Raw genomic sequence first — 25,125 nt, 5'->3', positions numbered from 1 at the left:
ACAATTAACACAGTCCCTTCGACACTTTGTATGCTCTGCATAATCACAAAACACTTATGTGGAGGTTATGTACATCTGTCTGAATGGTAGTGAGGAAAAACTGGAAGACATCTTGTACACAATAAGCAAGCAGAGATACTGTAAAGATTCCCTGTATTTAATTATACAATTAAGCGCTATGGCATGAAAGCATATGGGGGAGTGAAGTTATATCTTCACCATTCTTAACCTTGGCATTAGACGGAGGTGATCCTGATTTCACAAAAATGTTGGCTGCACATAAGGATCATAAATGACCTTTCGATCAAATGGAAGTCCACAGATTGGGTGGATTTTAAAACTATACATTAAGAATAATATATGGACCCCAAAAGAGAAAGCAATAAAAGAATTGAAAAAATTAGACCACTCTAGGCTTTGAAATTTGTACTCCTAATATTCCATGGGTGATCACATCAAAGACAATGAGATGATGTGAAAAAGTAGCATGCATAAGGTAAACATACATACATTCTGGTTGGTAAACCACAGGACAAAAGATCTAATGGAAGGATTAGGCATTCCTGGGAGGATAACATTAATCTTAAACTTAAAACATGTAGGATTTGAGGTTCTCATAGCAATCACAATGACAATTAACTTAACAAGAGTTGTAGGTATTAGTGAATTAAGGAAAGCAGGTACAAGAGATAATAACCCTGAAGCAAAATTTACACTTAAAACTGTACCTTCATATACATATCCTGTTCCTGCTGTTGGTTGGATGACTCAGGCACAGCCTTCTGGTCAGCCTGTGTGTCTGCATGAACCCGTGTGGTCAGCATTTGTTGGAACTGAGCACTGGACATTATGTAGTGTGCCAAAGCTTCCATATCAACTGCTTGCTGTTGCTGAGGATCTACACCACTATGTGGCGGCACAACAGGATGTAGCTCAGGTGCTGCCATGTTCATGAACAATTTCTCCTGAAAGTAAAAATATAAAAAATTGACATACACTTGACTAGTGGGAACATGCATACTAAGGGGCACAAAAATAACACTGACAACACCACCACACTGATGTTCAGAGGGCTAAACAAAACAACACAAAAAGCAAATACATTGCAAGAGGTAAATAGTGCAAAAAAGGCTAAAGGGTCACGTTCTGAAACAAATGTATTTTGATGTGAATGATGAAAATGAAACAGCATTACAATATTTTGACATAAAAAATGGTTTAGTGTGGCAGTTTCGAACAGGATGGCCAAGTGTAGCAGCTGATTGCGATTTTAATGCTATTTTAAATTAAGGAGAGATTGTGATGAGAGGTGCATTGGAGATGGAAGTGAGTGTACGTGTATAGAGTGATACATCAATGCAACTGGATGCTGAAATATATTACAAATATTAAGAACTAAGAAGAAGCCTAACAATCATACAAAAAACTGTATGTGGAATCATGAAACTGTATCAACAAACTGGAACTAATATTTTCAGGACTGTAAGGGAGATGACCAACTAGTCAGCAAAAATTTATAATGACTTCCATTCATTAATAGAACATTTATACATGTAAAGTATTCATGTTAACAAAATTTCTTCGAACAAATCTAATCTATTTTAGCATTTCCAAGGAGAAATGTTTTATGATTACAACAGGTTGGAAAAGCTTATTCGATCTCAAGTATTCATATTTGTAAGACAAGATTAGTAAACATTACCACATTAATAGGTATGGATAATTGTGTCTGTAACACAAACTTCATACTTACTTACTTACTTACTTATGGAGCTGAGCCCTTCTTGAGAAGCCAAATCTGGAGCTACTCAAGAATTTCCTAGCATTTTATGGAACCCAAAGGTTCATTACTGTGTTCACAAGAGCCTGCCACTGGTCCCTATCCTGAGCCAGATCAATCCAATCCATACCATCTCATCCTCTCTCTCTCCAAGATCCATTTTAATATTGTCCACCCACCTATGCCTTCGTCTTCCCAGTGGTCTCCTTCCTTTTGGCTTTCCCACCAATATCCTATATGCATTCATCTCCCCCATTCATGCTACATGCCCTGCCCACCTCATCCTCCTTCATTTGATCATTCTAATTATACCTGGAGAAGAGTACAAGTTATGAAGCTCCTCATTATGCAGTTTTCTCCAGCCTCCTGTCACTTCATCCCTCTTCGGCCCAAATATTCTCCTCAACACCCTGTTCACAAACTTCATATGGGTAATAAATGAGAGACTATGTAAATGAAAGAACGATGGGGTGCGAAGGATGAAACAGTATGAATTGTACTAACAAGAGGTCAGATGCAATGAAATTTATACATTAAAATGGTAAAAGATAAACTTCAAGTATTTCTCTAAACAGTAATATCCAATATGCAACCAATATCCTATATGCATTCATCTCCCCCATTCATGCTACATGCCCTGCCCACCTCATCCTCCTTCATTTGATCATTCTAATAAAGAATAATAAAAGATAATAAAATATAAAGTTTATCTAATAAAAGATAAACTTCAAGTATTTCTCTAAACAGTAACAAATTTCATTTGCTTCTTATTTCAAATGGTTTTACTAAAATACACATGCAACATTCCCTTTGTTTTATAATTTATTATTTCACTTAATCATCACATCTGTATCACTAAATGATAAGTGGCAAGAAGAAAATTATTAAAAAAAAAAACTGTTTCAAATTCAGATTAGGGAAATAAGTATTCACTCACCTTCAAGGCACTATAAGCTCCAAATGGAATCAACATGCACCCAACAAGGGTATTCCATACTACATCTACAGCTTCCATGAGGGGATTGAAGGTAAATTCAGTAGCCTCAGACACACCCCACCAACCTGTCAACATAAGAAGACAGGCATGGTTCACGCTAACTTAAATTTGAAAAAGTATTAAACAAAGAACTGAGTGAAAGAAGGGAACATATGAGCATATGGCTATATCATGTATGAGTGCACAGTTTAATGTAACCTCATATACAGGATAGGGAGGAAGAGCAAGGCATTAGCCTTTTTCTGTACTTTCACATCACACATCAGAAACACACAATATTGGATTTGTTGACTGCCCAAAAATATCAAATTTCTGATTAATTCATGCCTTATGCAGACATCATATGGGTGAATCACCACATAGCTTAAATATTTCTTACCATCAATATAATACTTNACCGCCCCCTCCACTTCCGTTAGCTCATTAAAGAAGAACTGCAGCTAACCGCTCTTACACGAAAAGAACACATCAGATATGCACTTCAGTTTTTCTGTAAGTACAATTCACAGAAGAGCTTTACATAAATATAGACAGACATAACAGACACAGAATAAAAGTACAGTAATCCTTTAACTACTGCCAAGTTTGCAGGAACATAGCACACACAAATTACTGTACTACAAAAATCAGATCTAGAGGGTAATTACTCTTAATATGAATCTAAAAATCCAAATTTTATATTTCAGTTCTCTGAACTAAAACAGCAGAAACAATTGTGATATATGAGCAAAGAGATTACAACAAATGAAAATTAGAAGACACTGCTTGGAAGAGCCTCTGTACTATGAATACTGTCTCTAGAAGGCACTGCTTGGAAGAGCCTCTGTACTATGAATACTGTCTCTGATCAAAACGTTTGCAATTCTGTGATATAATATTGCCATAGAAACATAATGTGGATATGGCAGGATTAAAAAAATGTCTCAAGGAAAATGTTGGGGGAAGAAAAGAAACTTTAAACCAGGAAGTAGGCCCTAAAACAGTCTTCTACAAATAAAAGCAAACATGCAACATGACCCATAATATTTGATGTTCATAATCTTAATATGAAATGATGCAATATATAAAAATAAAAAATCACAATTAAATATGAATACTCAGATTGATACATAGAATATATTTCTTTCCACTGCTCTAAAGCAGTGCATATGGCATATTAATTTTTAAGCTTAATTTTTTCACATACATGAAGTGCAATTTTTGTTTCCAAATACAGTAAAACTTGGTTATAGCAACATCGGTTTCTGCGACACCTTGTCTATTGCGTCAAATATTCAATGGTACGAACTAATTCCTCATAAAGCAACTGTTTTTATACCTTGCTTAGTACGACATGCACAAATGCATCAACCTCGTATGTAACGTCATTTTCATTCCTGAATTTCTCTGAGATGGACATTGTACATAATTTAGAAAGTGTGTACTGGGCAAGTAACAGGAAACAGATGAAGATAACTGATTACTGTACTCGTATCTAGGTACAGTAAGGCACAACAATTGATGTAATCTACTGTAATTTGGTGAGTAGGCCCACCTTTAATATACAGTATTAGTGCAGTGTGTATTGTCAGTGAAAAGCGCTGTAATATGTCTTTGATATTACACATTTGGGCAATTCCATGTTAATGTTACGTTAATCTGTACTTAACTATGTATTTCACTAAAAAAATGCAACATTCTAACTCAGTTTTTGGTAGATTTTTACGTGACTAATATAAGGCTACTGTGGAAGTGCCCATTTCGGTTACAACGACATTTATTTATAACGACACTATTTTTAGGTCCCTTTGATGACGTTATAACCAAGTTCTACTGTATATGCACTTAACATGTTCATCTCATATCCTTGTTTCATATTTATGAATTATTATCCTTACTTATTTGTGGCCTAGTTTTTTGGCTTCACATGTAAGAATCTTATTAAAGGTTACATAAAAAGCGTTTGGGTGCAAAAAGGTTCTGCGACAAAAAAGTGAGAAACAGCACTCTACAGAGTTTACTACCATTATTATTCATAAAACTGTTTCTCCTATTATTCCAAGATGAGTTATTTTTTAAATTCATGCATATACTGTGGCAGAAAACACTGTGCAAGTTTAGAATTGGTAAATATGTATTATAAAATGTCACTAATGTTGTTAAACATAAGATTAATTTCTCAAACATTATAAGGGATATAAAATCCAGTTTTATCCATATAAAGCAATATATTTCCAAAAACTGATCCCCCACTTCACTTAAGAGTGGAACAAAACTGAAACTTATAACCTAATTCTCCCCATTTTCCATGTTAGAAACAGTAGCTGAAATTAGTCACATATGTGTTACTCTCTGTTCCACCAAGAACATTATATTCTTTTATAAACACACTAAGTTACCAAGACTAATGCCCATCAGTCACACACACACATACATAAGCTAGCTAGGATGGACCATTCAAATCATCTATACCAACACATTCATCAAGCCCAAAAGCATGGCTGCTACACTGTATCTTTCTCCTGCAGAGTGAGAACTATAGTTACAAATCTAGTACACTGAAGTGTTGACTTCACTATGGGGAGTGCAGATTGTGTTCTATGCCACAGGCTTCTAATATTAAATGAGTGTGCTGGCTGAAAATGTACCTGCTGTTAGAGTGGAAGTTCAACCATTCAAACAACATTTACCTTTTTCCATAACATGATGTTCATTTCAAATTATCATTAACAACAAAACTATGATAGAAAAACATAAATCAAATGGGAAAGTGGATCAATATACAGCTAAAATTTCCATGCTTCATATACAGCCCTAATGAACTGATTCAAGTTTTGAACTTTGAATTTATGTAAGCTACACCTACTGCCAAAACAGCAGACCCTGAAAATTGGCAAGACTGGAGAAGGACAGAGGAAGCACACTCACCATTATCACGCACACAAGCCCAGATGACAGCAGCAGGAGATGATCCTTCGCTCCGATGTTTGAAGACAAGGCAAGAAGGCAGAGGATTACATGAATGTTTGGGGAGGTGAAAGTGGACAAGGTGCATTCCTTCCTCTATCCTTCTCCCTCATTCAATCTCAGAGGAGGGTGTGGTACATAACCATACTTTTGAGAACATTGTATCTCATACATATACACAATGAACAAGGGCAAAACAAACTCCAGTACATACAAACAAAATTATATAGCATTAATAAAGCAAAGAATAAGGAAGCATGATTAGAATTAATGTAGATCTTTGTCAATATTACTGTAACTACATTGCAGAGGGAGCAAATTAAAGACAGTATACGTGCGATATCTCTACCTTAGATGATATGTTCTTCATTTAATGAAGTTATGAAACCTAGACATGGGGCCTAATTTAAGAAACGTCAATAATTATGATAAATTCATATATCTAGAGATTAGTATCAGATTATTAAATTAAAAAAAAGCCACGAATTATATAAGAGATTAAATTTTATCTCCTTCTTCATACCAAATATGAAAACTCTCTTCCCCATAGTTGAACATATCTCAAAATAATAATAATAACCAACCCCTACTATTAAAAGATAAACAGATACATATTTCAATTTGTTTTGCCCAATTTGACAAGAAATTTCTTAATATTTTTCAGCCTCATACTTGATCAATCTAATGAAAATATTCCTCAATGATAAAACATGCAAAACAACAGTATTTATATACTGTGTGACAATGAAGAGCTCAAACAATATATAGGCTGGATGTCTTCAATGCTACAGCATCATTTAATTCCTACAGCAGGTTCTGAAGCATATCCCATGCTACATAGGGTACAGACCATTAACATCAAAGGCATATTCATTCACCAAACGTGGGCAAAAGAACATATCATAAAATGTTACACTTACTATTTAGGGTTCCTGTGTTAGACACATAAAAATTCATTTATAAACACAAAGATATGCTATACCCCCATGCCAAATGGTTATTATACATACAATAAATGTTAAAACATGCAATCTACAGTGCTGCGACTATGTCTACAACTTTTTGGTCATCCCTGTCAGAAATTTATACACAACAATGAGACTGATGGCTAACCAATGCAAACTAATGTAACAATGAAGAACACGCAAGTGATACTTTTACTATATACAGGCATGATCAGTTAATATCAAAAGTTATGCACCTGGGTAACACAATGTTAAGTTGCAAGAGATTTACTTATCAGATGCTTCTATAAAATTGAACTAAAAGAGTTAATAATCTGTATTGTTTGCAACCTGTTGTGTATTACTACACACTACCATTATATGACCATCAACACAACAAATTCATAATAAATTAATCAATATTACTGCATTAACATTCATTTATTATGCATACTTTCTACATGTTTAGATCCAGTATGATAATTATCAGGCAATTTTCATGAAGTGTACTATTCTTTATTAGAAATGCAATCCAATAATGAGTAGTACACTTCATGAAAACTGCCTGATTATCCAACTCGATCAAAACATGTAGCAAGTGTACATAATAAAAGGATGTTTAATACAGTAATAATGGTTTATTTATTATAAATTTTGGTGTGCTGATGGTCATACAACAATATTACAAAACAACAAAAATACTCAGATATTCTGCCAATTCAATATTTCCTATGTAAACCTTTGACAAATGAAAAATACAATACAAATTAATGAAGGAAACAATAATAAATAATCAAAAGAAGAAAATGTACATATAATTTTTAATAATATACAAGGAATGTTCAATAAGTAAGGTTCCCTTGCCTGTAATGTTAGTGTTAATGACGCATTTTATTTTTCGTAGGTTGTGACACTTGAAAGGGATAGGGGGTAACATGCAACAAACAGAATCACTTGAGAGGTTGGCAATTTAACGATAATGAAGAATTGGAAATGGCTGCCAATGATTGGCTGCAAATGCACAAGACAAATTTCTACTGCAACGGAATATTTAAACGTGTGCCAAGACATGACAAATGAGTCCATGCGCTAGGGGATTATGTTGAAAAATGATACTTCAGTGGAAAAAATGAGATATATCAATGTAATGACTATTCATTTAATTTGTATGCTGTGGTGAACCCTATTTATTGAACAAACTATGCACATATTAATTTGCTATTTTTGCCTTATTGGTGCTAGCAAAATTGTGGCTGTATGTACAGATATCAATAGCAAGTAACATGCAGCACCACATCAGTGTTCTGCTGAACACAGTGCCTACACAAAAAGACGAAAGAGTAATTCAAATACAACTTTGGAAATGTTCGAGCAACTAAAATGACAGTATTCCATAGTTTGCCAATAATGTTAAATGATTATGACATTAAATGATCAATGTCTGTAATGTCTACACTAACAAATATTTTATATCACTAGTTATACAGTAGCACCTCTTCACTATTAACATTATCAAATTATAATACATCGCAAAATTGCTATGTAAATGGCTACTCAATTTGGTATATCGTGTAACTGAAATGGCATTGAGAGTATCAGATTATACAAACAAGGAAGTTCCATTACTATTTTTTGCAATGCCAATTATGGGAATTGTTCACAACTTCAAGTAAAACTGATGCAAAATTCTTGCTTCACTCCTTTGAAAATATCGAGGTATACCACAAAAATATCAGTGAACTTCTACCTAACTACAAAGCATTACAACCTAGAAGATCACACCCTTAAAAAAATTAATTTAACTAGTGATATGAAATGTCTGATTTTGTGAACACAGCTTTATATTCTACCAAGCAATTATTTACAGCTTAAAACAAATCACAGGTTATTTAATGATGTTATACCATTTAGGCTTTGGTTATTTGCGAATGGTCTTGAATTACTTTTATTATTACTCAAATATAGGCAATGTACATTGTGATGATCTTCTCACAGTTCTGCAAAACTGACTTCTGTGTTGCCCCCTTGGAGGGAGCGAAAACTGCAGAGTTGCAGCATTATTTTTTTGTTTCCATCAATATACCACATAAAAGAGTTTCAAATAAAGTTTTTACATATTAACAAGACCAATATTTTATATCTGGATAAGTTTTTTGTAAGCTGAGTAGCTTCTAAGAAAAAAGGAGACATCTGATTTGAGATCCACGTATAATGATTATACTGATATGGACAAAAACTAAAGTCATATGGCATCTGAATAAAGCAAGATATGTTTGGTTCCACAGACGAACTTTGTGTAAATAGTGTATAATAACCCTTGATCTGTTGAGTAATCATGACAGAGAAATGGTATGATATTAATAAATAACACAATGACATCCATTACCAAGGGCTGTAATCTGCAATTAAGATATTAATTCCACTAGTATCTGCAGGCCAGGTGTCATCAAATGAATGACATTCCAAAATACAGCTGACTGATAATAGGTATGAACACCAAGTGAAATGTAATTCAATTTGCATAGGCAATATAGAATATTCATTTGCTATTTGAAGTGATAACTGTAAGCTGCCAAGACATGACCTAGTAACAGTGCCAACAGATATATTTTGGACAATTTCTGATACTTAATGTGCTCTATACGGAATGAGTACGTTCACCATAAAACAGGCTAATACCACACGAGGTATGACAGTATATACTGAAAGGTTACTTGGTGATGGTGCTAGGGAGCAGTCTTTCTGCTGTTTGCATTCATGAGTTGGTTGCCACTTTTCCTACTTAGTCAGCTGCAGAAACAGTGAGACTTCATTGCAGCTGTAGAGTGGTGATTAGTGGGCAATCTGCATTCATCTTTTTTGCCTCTCTCTCAGTATTAACTGTTTTTGCTTATAACATAGGGCCCAGAATTTTTCCTGCACTCAAGACTCCAAAAATCATTTTTTAATCAAAGAATCAAATTCTGTGTATAAAATACATATCTCCTATACTCAAGTACTTATAGTTCTGTTTATGTGTCCATTAAAAAAAACCAAATGACATACGGAAAAATGTCAACTTAGAATTATGTTTGCCACCATGAACTAACTGACAATAGCACTTTCAGTAACATAAGGCTAAGTCACACAGTTGTCTTTTCCTAAGGTTATGTTACCATAATTATGTAGTAGTAGTCCTCGTAGTCTCTTTTGCTATTCTTGTTTCTTGTGTAAGGAACTTTATAATTTAGAAGGCTTACAAGGTGTATATTCAAACTGAGCTCCGATATTATTCAACTTCCCTTGGTATAACACTAAATAATATTATGATTTCATGTTTATTAACATGCCAGCTGTTCTTATGTCACTGAAAAAATTTCATATTCTGTGGGGTGCTCAAACCCAAGGGAACTTTCTTCCGGATTTTCTTTGATACTTCACAGTGGACTTACACTTCCCACAATATTCACAGAAATGGAAAATTATACATGTCCAACCCAAGAGGGATATTGCGATAACTGCAACAGTACTGAAATTATGGCTTTACAAAATCAAAGCTATGCACAGTTTACGGCAGTCTGATCCCCTAACATCCATAAGTGTCTTCGCTCACTTTATGATGATTAGCTTGATCCTGAGGTGATATTTTTACAGCAAGGTTTGCATTTATTTAAAGAGCCACACAGCATAACAGACAGTGAAGTATAGAAGACCCACGTCCTTTACACACAGTTCCACTTCATCATGTACAAGTTCATGTTTTGAGCACCCTGAGTAGGCCCTGTGTCTAATCAGATACAAATGCTTCTGAGAGATATGCAAGGGTGTGGAGGAGAGATGGCAACATACACATTGAGTGCACATACTGGACAGCCACCAAATACCCTTCTGCTATAATAAGATGGTATATGACATTCAGCATTAAACCATGATTACAGAAACCTTATGCTGTAAGGTGTGAAACATGGCAAATATATATTTCATGATGTCACAGGTATGTTTGGTTATTCTGATAAGCAATCCAAGTATTAGCTATCATGACTGTCATCCCACAAAGCTAGTTAATTAAATATCTTAAGGCTGTACGAGAAACTGGATTTGATTTACACACCTGAGACAAGAGTCAAAACAAATGGCTACATAAAAGAAAAGCATATTGCTTTGTAACACGGGAGACTGTATACATGCAAATGTGATGATTTTCAACCCTACTGCCAAACAGTACATTCAGAAGCACAGTTTACACAAGGAACATTCAAGTACTGTGTATTCATAGGTTTACAAAGCATTCCAGCTGACAGAAGTAGTAAAAGTATTACACGTGGTAAATTTCAGTGCAAATCTACTTGGTTAAGTAACAGAATCATTAGTAGAACAGACAATTCTCTATTAAGGCAGCTAATTTAATTTCATTTTGATATGAAGGATATGCTGTTGTAGACTCCAAGTAGAACCACTCTATTACAGAGAGCAAAGTTCTCTATTATATTCGCCCTTAAATAGCTTTGGTTCATTAATGTTTTAGTAGCCTCATGAGCTTAACAGGGCTGAGTAATGTTTCATTAGGAAGCTTTTCAAGATCATTCATATGGTATCACTGGGGTTTGCTGGACGTCCCACAGATTTGTCAATTCTCAATGTGCACTTTCACTCTTTCACTGTAGTGGTAATATCAAACATTTTTGGTACTATTCCTGAAATTTTGTGTATTACTGTGTAACCTAACATCAAAAGTTTTTATTGAAATATCTGGACCTGCCACATTTTCAAAACAATTTCTTACACTTATGGGAACTGCCCTGTTGTTTGAGAAAAATTAGGAAAACCTGGGTCTGTTAAGAGAAACTCTATGCTTGAAAGTAGGCCACTATCATATTTAACTTTTCTTAGAAGCAGACTCAAAAGTTCTGCTTGGATAATGTCCCTCACCCCAGTATATTTGGCCATTAAGTGTACTCCTATTCTGTAAACCTAAGGGGACAATCTAATCATCACAATACCCAATGAAAGCTAATCAGTGAATGAACAAAAAATATTCTATTAGTTATGATTTAATTTAACAACATAACCCACATTAAAAAAATCATCATTTATGACTGCAAAAATAACAGCCTTTGATACAGTACAAGGCAATATCACCGCCATACAACAACACTTGGTGGAACACAGTAGATTTTGAAGAAAACATCTCTTTTAGTTTCATATAAAAATATGAATATAATGTATAAAATTTTAAATACAAATTCTGAGTTTAAATCCTTGTGGGAAAATTTTGAAACAATCCTTGTGTCTACAATCATAAATAATCGTAAGAAAATATTAAGAGGTAAACAACTCTGTCTTCTGGATCCTCTGCAATAAACCCATGAGCAAAACTGGGAATGCTGGTAACTATTCATTCCCCTGGTAAAAGTAGTTAATTGCACCAAGCATCTAGCAAAGCAGATTATTAGCAAATTCTGAGCAGCATGGCAAATTTATGACCTCAGGGCATATAGCACACACAAATCCAAGAGCACGTGCACCATGGTAAATGTTCACCAGGGAGAAACTTTAAGCAAAGAGATGTTGATATAAGGCACAAAGTAGGATGATTCCATTGTATCAAATCAACGGACAGTTAATAACAAATACATAAGCTTCCTTGCTCAGGCTAACCAAATGCTGGTCAGAATTGAAGCCCCGTGAGGACTGATGCAATGACAGGTGAGCATGAAGTATTGGTGACAGAGAAAAATTACATACAATGCCATTTTAATACCATAAATCCACATGGACTACCCCAGACATGACCTCAATGCTTCGAAGATGAAAAGATAATACCTAAATACCTACATTATGGCAAGACTGTCTTTAAAAATTAACTGCTGCACTTATAAATTTGTTGAATACATACTCACTACCTAAGAAATTAAGTGAAATTTGAAAATATATTAATTTCAGGCCTCTTAACCCCTCTCTGGCATCTTAATCATCATGTTATGATTTCACTGCATTTCATTATTTATTTATCAGCCAGAAATTTAATTCAGTTTCTTAACAGAAATTGTTCCTATTTTTTCAAATTTTATAAATTATGTCACTTTTAAAACTATTTTAAAATTATGAAAAAGTTAAATAGTTCCATCCAGTGTGACTGGTTAAGATTTTACCAGTTTAGCTTGACTACCTTCAATGAATTTGATTTGTTTCATTCTGGTCCGTCACACTAATAATATTATGAAAAGTTAAATAGTTCCATCCAGTGTGACTGGTTTCAAATTAATAATCATAATATTACATTCCCCTTCTACACCAGTACACTAAATTTCCCGAAAATATATACCCACAGGTAATGATCTATCATTCAGATTATATTACTATTTTCCCCCAATAATAATTTAAAAATTAAAGCAATTTTGTGAAAGCTACATTCAACATATTACATATATAACCTTCATAAAATTATAAGATGGTTGTGGGATTCTATTTCTAACCAACAGGCTTATCGAAATTCTAACAGAACCGCCCCTTCCTAATATGTATACAAAAAATAAAATCATGTTGTGAAGCTCAAATGGTGACAAAATGCACTTTCAATGATAAAGTATTTAATACAAAACTTAATTTTAATTATTACTGTGTGAAATTTAATTTACACTAAATATAATGTAGGAAAATAAATGTCTGATATCAATTCTGAAATGTTATAACATGTGAGATCAAATATGTCTGTATTTAATAGCAATTAAGGAAAACAAAGACTCCGAAAGCAAATCAAGAACTTTTTACACAAAGAAGAAACAAAGTATGAACACCCTGAGGTCTGCTGCATGCTGCACAGGCAGGGGTAGGAGGGTACAACAAAATAATAATAAAAAATATACATAAATCACAACTAAGTAGTTGATTCAAAAATTGAAAACAATTTTGCATCATAAAATGCAGATTTAATTTCTGAAATCAAGTCTGGATAGGGAAAGGAATATGTTTGCACCACGTGAAATCCTGTAAAAAAAAATTGCATTTTTAAATAGTAAGCCAACAAATAAGAAAATGTTACAAAGTTAGCTATGACATGACACGCCCAAGAATGCACAAGAAATAAAGCTGTGTCAGCATGCCTCACTGCTAACCATAGAAGACATTAACTACATCTACTACAGACATCACTTCACTCTTTCTTCATTCTGCAATGGCTGAAGTAGGCAAATTTAACAGATGCAAATAACTGAGTTCTGAAGGGTAGTGATAATGATGTTAATTCAGTAGATAGAAATTTAAAGTTCAGCAGTATCATCTTTCGCACTGGTAAGACATTGATAATTATAGTATTTTATGATTATGAATACATAAATTATATAAACAAAACAAAAACAACCTCTGTGGTTTTAATCCGCAAGCCAACTATACTGAACAAGCGATCGCCGCTTGTCAGCAAAGTTAGTGCCAAATTTAGCGGATAGAGGATGTCACGTGGTCAGCACAACGAATCCCTATGGCTGTTAATTTCGGTTTTCTAGAACGGAGACAATATTTCCCTGAAATAGATCCTCGAGTATCCTCACGAGGCTCAGTGGACCCCGTTCCAGACCTACTACTTCTCAGAAATTCTGGTAGCTCCGGGAATTGAACCTGGACCTCTGGATCTGAAGCCAGGAACTCTGACCACTAGACCATAGAGGTGGTTGCCGCAAAACAGAGTTTATAATACAAGTTTTGCATTATAAAATAAGTTGTGGTATGTCACAAATGATGAAAATACAGTGTGATCTCATTAATTTAAATTTCTGGGTGCCTGCAGCTTCCCATTTAGTAACAAGCTGTTTCTGGTAGCACCAGGAATCAAACCTAGGACCTCTGGATCTGTAGGCAGGAACTCTGAACACTAGACCACAGAGGCGGTCACTTTCTTTTCATATGTGTACTAAAAGTGAACACAAGCCTTAATACTGATTGCCTATTCAGTTAAGTGCAGCATGTTATGCAGCTAGATCTATGTTGCATATCAGCAACACTGACATTCTCAAATCAATTTATTTTGCTTACTTTCATTCTTTAATGAAGTACAGAATAATTTTCTGGGGCAATTCACCTGACAGCAAAATGCTGTTTCCATTGCAAGAGAAAATTTTTTAGATTCATGATAGGTGTCAAATCACATGATTCTTATAGAGATCTGTTTTAAAAGACTAGAGATCTTAACTCTTCCACGTCAATATATATTCTTATTAATAAACTTCATTACAAATAACAAAGAACATTTTAATACCAAGGTAGATGGACACAATGTTAACACAAGCACTATACCCATAAATCAACTGCTAACCTCTCACGCTTTCAGAAAAGCACATATTATGCTGAGATCAAAATCTGCAATAATCTGTCACCTGATCTCATATGTCTTCTGAAAGAAAAAGCAGGATTTATACTCTTTCTACTCTGCTGATGAATACTTGTTGTTTAAAAATGACTCATCCATTTAAAGGTTGTGCAAAGTGCACAAGTTCACTGTAGTGATGTGTATATGTGCATATGGATGTGTGTTTCTTATTCATGTGTAACCACTGTTTTTTCTTGTAGGAAAACTTCAGTTGTGCTGCACATATGTCTTTGTATTTACGACATATTCCACTGCCTACAGACATTTTGACTAACTCTGGATTCAGGGAATGCAATGCAATGTAATTCAGTAGAAATCTATAGTTCTGACTTCTTAGCAATTTGAATAATTATCAGCACACAATGAATAGTTGTATGTGAATCTGTTTGTCTACTATAACCTAAAATTTCATAACAGGCCTAATTATTTAATTTATAATACACTCTGGTGAAGGTGTCCGTTAAGAGTATACTACATAATTTTATTATCTTTTTGTGAATATTGCTGGTTCATGTGCTTGTGCTATAATCTAATGAATGTTCAATTTACTTAAATTCATTAATATTTGCATATGCAGCAATCTGCAATATATATGACATTATTACTATATTGTTACTATGTTAAGTATTTTAGTTTACTTTTGCACCTAAAGATAAAAGGGGGCATGCGGTAGCATAGTTGGTTGAGACACTATGCTACAAGCCAGAAAGTCGCAGGATCAAATCCCGACGAGGTGGATTTTTTTTCAATTTACCTAATCCTTCCAGATGCACTTTGGCCCTGGGGTCTACTCAGCATCTAACAGAAAAGAGTACCATGAATATTTTTGGGGGTAAAGGGCGGCCGGCGTGTAGGACTGACAACTTTACTGCCATCTATGAGCCGATTGTCTAGAAAATGTGGGAACCTCAACATCTCATAACCCCATGGGCCTCCACAGCCTGTTGCAGGGATAGTTTTACTTTACTTTTTTTACTTTTCCTAATGATAAAAATACTGATACTAAGCACTGTAAATATTTAGATGGTTTTAACGATTCACAGAGCAAGAGCGAGCATTTCTCACGCACAGTGCCTCCCTCTTACAATGTTAAAAAATTATGGTTCCCAGCAAAACACTATAAAGGGGTTTCACTGTGTCATTTAATCTTGAGTGCTATGAAGAAAAGCTACAGAGGGCTACAGTACTGGTAAATAATTTATAGAAATCATCACAAAAATTTTTAACATATATATTACCTTACCTGCCAGAAAGATGAGGGGTAGAAGGAGAAGAAGGAGTCTCCACGTGTTGCGCTTATGAGAAGATAAAGATTTAGTTACAGCATCCTTTTCTGTATAGTAGTCATCATAATATATCTCATGCTCCTGTTCTATTTGTGTTGTGCGCCAACGTGACAGTAGCAATGTATCCAACAACATTACTGAGGACACCATGTGATGGACCCAAGTGAAGAGCCTCTGCAACCAGCTGGAGCGTCCTTCAACCCACACAGGAGACACGCCTCCTATTGACAACAGAAAACCAACGACTGTAATGATGTGCTCACTTTGGAATTCTGCATTATATCTTCAGATCCTTATTCTCACTCAAAAGCTTCGTAGCTCTCTTCAGTAATACTATGAACGATGTTACAATAAACTTCACCAAAACTCATGTCTCTTTTAATATGTTAACACACTTGTTACAAAATGGTTCTCAATATGTTTGAGATGGAATCAAGCACAAACTTGGTCACAGTTCTATGCCTAGTGCTGTATCTTTTCATTCTATGTACAATATTCACATACTTCACAGCTAACAGGAAAAGTGGTAAGTACATAGTCTTTTTCAACTAATTATGACTAAAAATCATTTCTTAAAATGATGCTACGAAATGTTAAAATAGCCAAACATATTTTGAGTGTATCAGTGAAAATATATGCAAGATCAAAAAAGAAAACTCTATGTAGGCTATGCCATTAGCGTATAATCAGCTGCAAAAGAAATATGTGAAACATCCTGAATCTATGATCTTTGCTTAGTGCTGTACTCTCAAAATCAGATAAAATAGTAACCTCTTTTTTCAGTTAATGCATCCTGTTATGTATCATATATTATTTCTTGACATGCAATCCAATAATGAAAAGTTATTTGCCTGATGATGGCCTCTTGAAGGTCAAAACTTGTAGCAAATGTATCTCCTAGAGCTACTTACATGTACTGTTGATTGTCGTGCTGTGACGGTTTCAGTAAAAAATAAAATATTAACTGTTTTAGAGTACATAGTTACTGGAGCAAACTGCATTGAATGTCCACAATTTATTGTTTTCTAATATTATTAGCATAAAGATAACCAGTAAACAAGGATGCACTGAGATAGATTATTTTAGGGTTCTCTAAGTTTTTGTTCTGGTGTTTTCAAGCTCATTCTCTATAACTATTAGCATTGACGTAACACTCAACACAGCATTAATGAAAGCTCTATAAATTCCTATAGGAATTACGATGTTTGGAGGCTCCTGAATGAATTAGGACTGATACGAAAACTGTTGACATATATTTAACATCACAAAACAGTGAAAATAATTTCCGACTACACTCTACGATCAGAACCAGACACATATATATATAGTAAATATAGACAATAAGAAATAAATCCAAAGCCAAGCTTACGGCGGGGTGTGGCATACATATCAGCACCACGGCGACGACCAACTAGTCTATACACAATGTCAACAGTGCGGCTGTATGAGACAGTGATGAAGGTCCAGATGGCAAGGAAGAAAGATGTAACACGTGTAGTGACAGTCCATTGCTTGGAACGACTTGAAGAAGTCTTTTTGCTAAGTGATTCAGCCACATCATCCACATCTGAATCCACAGCAGCCCAATCTTCTAAAACTTTCCTGGATGCCTGTGAGCCTAAAATACAATGTCACTCACATGTAGTATATATTAGAATTAAAAGAAGCTGCAAATGTATATTTATGAAAGTTTCGAGCATTTTCCACTCAATTTAATAACTTTATATAGTTTAAAGTTCTATTAGATAAAAGCTGGCAGATATATGTACAAGTATTGCAAACCATTATGATCTTCTGACTATGTCTTTTATTGTAAAGTTTTCATTTTCTGATTAGACAGCATAAAGATTCACACAAGTAACTTAATTTTCTATTTGATCACTTAAAACTGAAATATTAAACTGTTGTGCATATTTCTGGAACTACAGGTATGCACATGACAATGCTCACTGTTTATCTATTAATTTTGAAGTATGCAAGCAAAAACCTTCATTATAGTTAGAATAGAGCTGAGATTTTATAAAGCTCTGAAAAAACACAGGTGACTCGTAATCATGAAAGAGGCTGAGATTAAAAAAATAAAAATTGGAGGAAGCAGATAAAATATGCATAAATCAATACTCTACCTGAGGTAGAATGATCAAACCAACGTGATTTTGTCACATCATGCTTTGAGACTGCAGCGACAGTACTATTTGAAATTCTGTTTTCTGAGCTACCATGCTGGCGCACAGTACCGAGGCTTCTGCGAGACATGTTGGGCATAGGAATCACACCTGGTGCTAGCTCTTTGCGATGTGGTGATACTCGGGAGTATGTATAGTCTGTCTTTGGGAATTTACTGCAACAATATAAAAGGAGAAAAGTGTTTAACCATCATTTAACACGAAAGAATGTCACTAACCAAATCAACATGATTCTGATTAATAACACAGCTTGTGGATCGGTATTGAAGCTCATATCTGAAAATTAATTCAGTTTATCTCAGTTTGTCTTCTAAATCAGAATACTTTCAACTGCTGCTAATGTTAGAAGGAAATGGACAGAATGCATACAAAACCATAAGTTTTCATGATGTAAAAGCAAGGAAGTTTTCTCTGGCAAACTGCTGCACTCATTTGAAGTAAAACTTCAGCATTTTGGAGTCTGCCTACATTATCAGGGACCGACGTGATCAATTCGAAATGATCATCCAGAAGGACTTCATTGTGGATGAATGTTCTGCTCAAAGCTTCATGTAAAGCATTCACTCACTCATGGAGCTGAGCCCTTCTTGAGAAGGTGCCAATTTTGCAGCTACTGAAGAACTTCCCAGCATTTTATGGAACCAGGATCATTACCACATTCACAAGAGCACTCCAATGGTCCCTATCCTGAGCCAGATCGATCCAGTCCATACCATCCCATCCTATCTCCCTAAGATCCATGTTAATATTGTCCACCCACCTATATCTTGGTCTTCCTAGTGGTCTCTTTCCTTCTTGCTTTCCCACCAATATCCTACATGCATTCCTCCTCGCCCATATTTGTGCTACATGCCCTGTCCATCCCATCCTCCTTGACTTGATCATTCTAATTATACTTGGAGAAGACTACAAGTTATGAAGCTTCTTGTTATGTATTTTTCTCCAACCTCAGTCACTTCATCTCTTTATAATTCATATATTCTCCTCAGCACCCTGTCCTCAAACACCATCAGTCTATGTTCCTCCCTCAATGTCAGAGATCAAGTTTCACATCCATACAGCACCACAGGCAAAAATACAGTTCTGTATATTCTAATTTTTATGCTTTTAGACAGCAGACAAGAAGAGAGAAGGTTCTGGACTGAATGGTAGCAAGCATTACCTGAATTCTATCTCCTCTTAATTTCCTCCTCAATCAGGTTTTGATTCATTATAGTCATTTCCAAATATCTGAGCTGTACCACATTTTCAAAACACATGTTAGCTATCTTTATGTAATGATTTTGCCCTGCATTCTGGTGACAAGACAGCAACATATATTTAGTTTTCTCTGTGTTTACTTCTAGACCAACCTCCTTACTAGCATCAATTAAAGTATGTGTGTTTTTCTTTATGGTATCTATATTATCAGATTATCTATACTATTCACATAATCAGCAAAGACCAACAGCTGATGTGTCCCATTTAATTTCAGTCCCACCTGGTTTTCCTGGACCTTCCTAATGGCATATTCTAAAGCAAAGTTGAAAGGCAATGACAATAAAGAACCTCCTTGTTTTAGACCATTCCAGATAGGAAAATTATCAGACAAATATATACATATATGGACTTTACTATACATTTCGTTGAAACACATTTTAATCAGCCTAACTAGTTCCATGGGTACCACAAATTCTATGAGAATACTGTACAATACTTCCATCTTAACTAAATCATAGGCTTTCTTGAAGTCTATGAATAGCTGATGTACTGTCTCATCGTACTCCCATTTTTTGTCCAGTATCTGAAGAATGCAAAAGATCTGATCAGTAGTTGATCTGTAACATTTAAAGCCACAGTAATGATCCCCAGTAATTTCATCTATATATGGACTTAACCCTGAGAGAAGAATATTGGATAAAATTTTGTATGAAGTTGATAGCAGTGATATCCCCCGATAATTACTACAGTCAAGTTTTATCACCATGCTTGTGAACTGGTACAATAATAGACTCTTTCCACTGATCAGGCAATTTTTCCTTATTCCAAACAGAATTAATTACCTTATGGATCTCAGAACATAATATTTTACTTCCTGCTTGAATCAGTTCTGCAGGAATTTGATCACTACCTGGCGATTTATACCTTTTCAACTTCACAATAACAATTTAAACCTCAAAAGGGCAAGGATCAGGTACTAACAGCTCAGCTGTATATATGTATTTCTACATGTTTAACATCACTGACTATGTACATTCAATAACTAACAGTACCAGTTCCTCCAACTATGCAAAATGTTGTGGGAATCTGCAAGCAGATCACCATTCTCACCCTTCACTAAGTTACTTCTAGGTTGTAAACCCCTTTTAAAGTCATTTACTCCTCTATACAGCTCTCTAATGTTCTTGTTCTTAATGTCTGTTGCTCAATAATGTATTATAAAATTTTAAACTATCTTCCTCAAATATATGTAAATTTATCATATGGTGTATGTTTACGTTTAAATAAAATCCTGTAATATTTCCAAAATGAAGATAAAAGGATATAAAAAAACACCACATGCAGAATAAATGATCCCTCACTAAACTGTTATACTGTCACCATGCTTGCAACTTTCAAAACAAATAAATACAACATCTGTTGATGCAAGTCCAATCTATCACCATACTGAATTCAGATTCAGTGTTATCAGTTATGTTTGCCAAACTGGGGGCAGGGGAAGAAGATAATTTCCTGTGAATGTCACTGTTACTTTACTACAAAAACATGAGCTTAAAAAAAAGTTCCTGAAGAACTATAAAGAAATAACAATTTTGTGGCTCCACATTAAAGTGGCATTAACATCAATTCCATTTCAAATGTTTACATTACTGCCACACTGGAATTATCAATGATACAGAATTAAGGGATAAAAGGGTTAGATGAACACTAGTAACATGACATAACCAGTTTTCATGAAAATAAGTCAACTAGTTCAAAAATAAAAACATGAGTCCCTAAGCATATTTCTCCTTCCTAAGGTAGGACTGGCTAATAAAAACAGCTTGTCTGATCCAAATTAACTTCTTTAACAATTGAAATAAGAATAAAAAACAGCAGTTTTTATAAATTACATGCAGTAGAAAAATATCCCCCCCACTTGATTTATTTAATTCCTTTTCAATATCACAGGTTTCATAGCATCAAATGGGACAAATGATCATAAGTGATGAACTGGAAAGAATATGGACAGGAAAGCTCTAGCCTATTTTAAGAAACTATCCCTGCGTTTGCAAGGATGACTAGGGAAAACCACAAAAATTCTTGATCATGATAATCGTTCTCTGGGCCAAGAATCAAATCTGTGATCTCCAAAGTGGTTGACCCTAAGATTCCTATGTTCAGTGAAAACTAACAAATTAAAGATGACCTGTATGTAGTCTTGAAGGTCCCCACAAATAACTTTTGTCTGCCTATTTAAGCAAGATAATACCAAAAGGACAAATATATCAGGGAAACAAAATGTAAACTGTCACGTTCATACAGCCAACAAGAACTCTGTACCATTAATTACAATTTACTTTCATGTCATGCCATTACTATAGGAAGTTATATGTGAGGCGGTGATAAGATATACAGGCCAGTTCTCTTAGCAAACATGTGGATTGGCATGACAGTGAATCACTCCAGGGGTACCCCCACTCTCCTATAAATAGCCATCCCTTCTCCCATCCCTTTAATTCAAGGTCAGGCAGGCCAGTTCAGTCCAAAGGAAGGGGAGCTGGGATGAGTGTATATTTAGCAATGGGATGGCTGCAGTCCCTTAAATTGCATCATTTGCTTCTTCTTCCTGAGGACAACTTGTCTGAATCTTTATAACACCTCCTGGTAGTCTCAAAATATACCGTATTTAAGCATGTATAGGCCGCACATTATTTGCCAAAAATTCAAGAGGAAAACTGGGGTGCGGCTTATATTCGAAATCACACTTCATTTAAAAAAAATTATATTCATAATTAGTAATACAGGGCGTTCTACTCCTGAAATAATATTTCAAGAAAATTATTTTTTCTATAATTTGTCTGAAAATTGTGCTGCGGCCTATACATGCGTAAATACGGTATATTAAAAATACAGCTGAAGACACTGCAATGGACCATGTGTTATATTCTGCAAAGGAATTACATACCACACATATTTCTAATAAAAAGATAACATGCGATAATACAACCTTACTTAACAGACATTCTAAAATGACATAAACTAAAAGAATTTTGTGGAAACTGGAACTTGGAGCAAAACACACAAAAATATTCAATAATGAGAGAAACATTAAAATAAGAATAGATTATTTTTGGAGCAGGAATAGCGACTGGCTATGAGCTGGATGACCAAGGGGTTGGAGTTAAGAGTTCCGGTGGGTTCAAGAATTTTCACTTCTCCACGTTGTCCAGACCGGCTTTGGGGTCCACCCAATCTCCTATCCACTGGATACTAGCGGCTCTTTCCCCAGGGGGTAAAGCAACCAGGATGTGAGGCTGACCACTCACCTCCAACTAGTGCTGAGGTCAAGAAAACGTGGGTCTATACATCCATTCCCCCATACGCCTTCATGTAGTAGTGCTTAATTAGTTACGTATGGGACCTTTTTATCTTTACCTTACAGATTATTTTCAAAGTCATCTCATGCATACCAAATACAAAATAATAACTTGACATTCTCTGTCAGAAACCTGAACCTTAATGCATAACCATGAAGTACAGCTTGTAAAAATTATGTGATGCCATAAAGCTTTGTTTTTAAAACATTAATTTAATGATAATTAGTCCACGAAAATATAAGGGGGAGTCAGTAGATAGGTCACAAATGGAAGTAAAACAACCATAATGGACGTGATATGTTTTCTATGTGTATCACTAGGTAACAGACACATGTGCATGTTCAGAGGTTGGTTTCAGTAGTCAAATGGTGACAGTGCTCAAGGAGTATACCACACTGAAGAGCTGCATTCTGTGGCACATTTTTTGTCAAAAAAAGGACTCTATGCAAAGGATATATGGTGGGAAGTGTTTGTCGCATACAGCGGTTTACAACTAGGTCAAGAAATTCTCTTGATGACATTAGAAAATGGCAGATGATGGCAGAGATTGTGACAGAAGCAACTGTGTAGCAGGTGAAGAGTTGATTCGACCTGACAGGAAGGGCAATGATAGACAGTGTAGAAACCGCACTTGAGTGTTCCCATGGTTTAGCATAATGCATCATCGTTTGAAGCTTCAGAACATGTGTGCATCATAGGTGCCCAGAGGACTGAAGGATCAAAAAAATTAACTGAATGGGTCTGTCCTTGAAACGTATCTTATGGTATGCAGATGAAGGAGAAGATATGTTTAACAGGACTGTTACTGGGGATGAATCATGTGCGCATAACTACCAACCCAAATCAAAAGCAAATCTTCAATGCAACAGAAACATCACAGTTCACCTTCAACCAGAAAGTTTAAGGTTACATAATCGGATGGTAAGGTTATGTTTACCATGTTTTGGGATTTTAAGGGAGTACTGTTAGCCCATTTTCAGACGTATGGTGATAATCTGAAATGTGCATCGTACTGCGAAGTTCTGCAGGAGCTTCAGGATGCAATTCGCAGACAACAGTCCTGGCAAGAAGGCTACTGCTTCATCATGAGAATGCCAGAGCCCATACAACCCAAGGAACCCAGGAGAGAATTCAAGAACAGTGGCAACTTCTTACACATCCGCCTTACAGCCAAGACTTGGCCCCTAGTGACTTCCATCTGTTGGGTCAAGTAAAAAAACCACCTTGGTGGCAAATATTTCACTTATGATGAAGAGGTTGAAGTGGAGGTGTGGAAGTGGCTGAGACAATAATCAAAAGACCTGTATGCTGTGGGTTTCAACGTACTCGTAAAGCAATGGGACAAGTGTGCAAGTGTTGGTTGTGGATATGTCAAGAAATAAATGTTTTTTTCCAGATTCAATATCACATCTACATTTTATATCCACTTCTGACTCTCCCTCATAATAGCAGAAATGTGTTATGTAACCTTTCAGTTGTGGAACGTGAATAAATAAGTAAGAATACAGTATTTGTAGGATGTGAGGTTCTCACGCCTGTGGTTACAAAGAGTTCTCTTTTTTGGGATACAATGTCATGTACTTGGTTGAAAATCAACTGCCATTTTGGTGGGACATGTCACCTCCATCTTATTCTCTGACCATGAAGATGGAAGCAGTATGTTCCTCCAAAATGTTGATTAACTTTCAATGGATTACACAGCATTATGTATCCGAAGTCAGAATTCTTTAATACATTATTTGTCCTTTTACATGAACTAACATCATGCTAGTTAACCCTTTGCCAGTACCACCAAGCCAATTTCTTTTCAGGCATCTGAAACAATTTCAGTGCCTCAGCACATTTTATTGAAGTGAAGAATAAACAATCTGATTGGTGTGCAAGCTCCATCTTTTCTTCTTAAGATCACTGTCACCAAATTTACAACATCAAAATTATTCTCTCCTTTACAGGCTTTCTCGTGCCTTAAAATGAAAGCAATCTTCTTTTTTTTTCTTGTTCTCTGTATAAACTGGATTTACCTAAATGAGTCTAAAGGGAACATTAAATACCTATTTCAAATTAACAGACTTCTATGCAAAAGGGG

General features: G+C 35.2%; 1 protein-coding gene across 3 annotated transcripts in view; it reads right to left on the bottom strand.

The window, feature by feature from the left end:
• The window catches only part of LOC111873126, a 52,461-nt gene that overhangs the window by 12,772 nt on the left and 14,564 nt on the right, over positions 1-25,125 (bottom strand). For all 3 annotated transcript variants that reach the window (XM_033754977.1, XM_023867560.2, XM_023867561.2), the window contains 5 exons: positions 18,421-18,635; positions 17,664-17,912; positions 16,252-16,515; positions 2,718-2,842; positions 729-965 (listed from right to left, as the gene is read on the bottom strand). In XM_033754977.1, coding sequence (XP_033610868.1) covers positions 729-965; positions 2,718-2,842; positions 16,252-16,515; positions 17,664-17,912; positions 18,421-18,635 — 1,090 coding nt within the window. The remainder of the gene's footprint in view (positions 1-728; positions 966-2,717; positions 2,843-16,251; positions 16,516-17,663; positions 17,913-18,420; positions 18,636-25,125) is intronic.

The sequence above is a fragment of the Cryptotermes secundus genome, unplaced genomic scaffold (genome assembly GCF_002891405.2).
Source record: "Cryptotermes secundus unplaced genomic scaffold, Csec_1.0 scaffold246, whole genome shotgun sequence".
Lineage (NCBI taxonomy): Eukaryota > Metazoa > Arthropoda > Insecta > Blattodea > Kalotermitidae > Cryptotermes > Cryptotermes secundus.
This window is presented reverse-complemented; position numbering and strand designations above follow the sequence as displayed.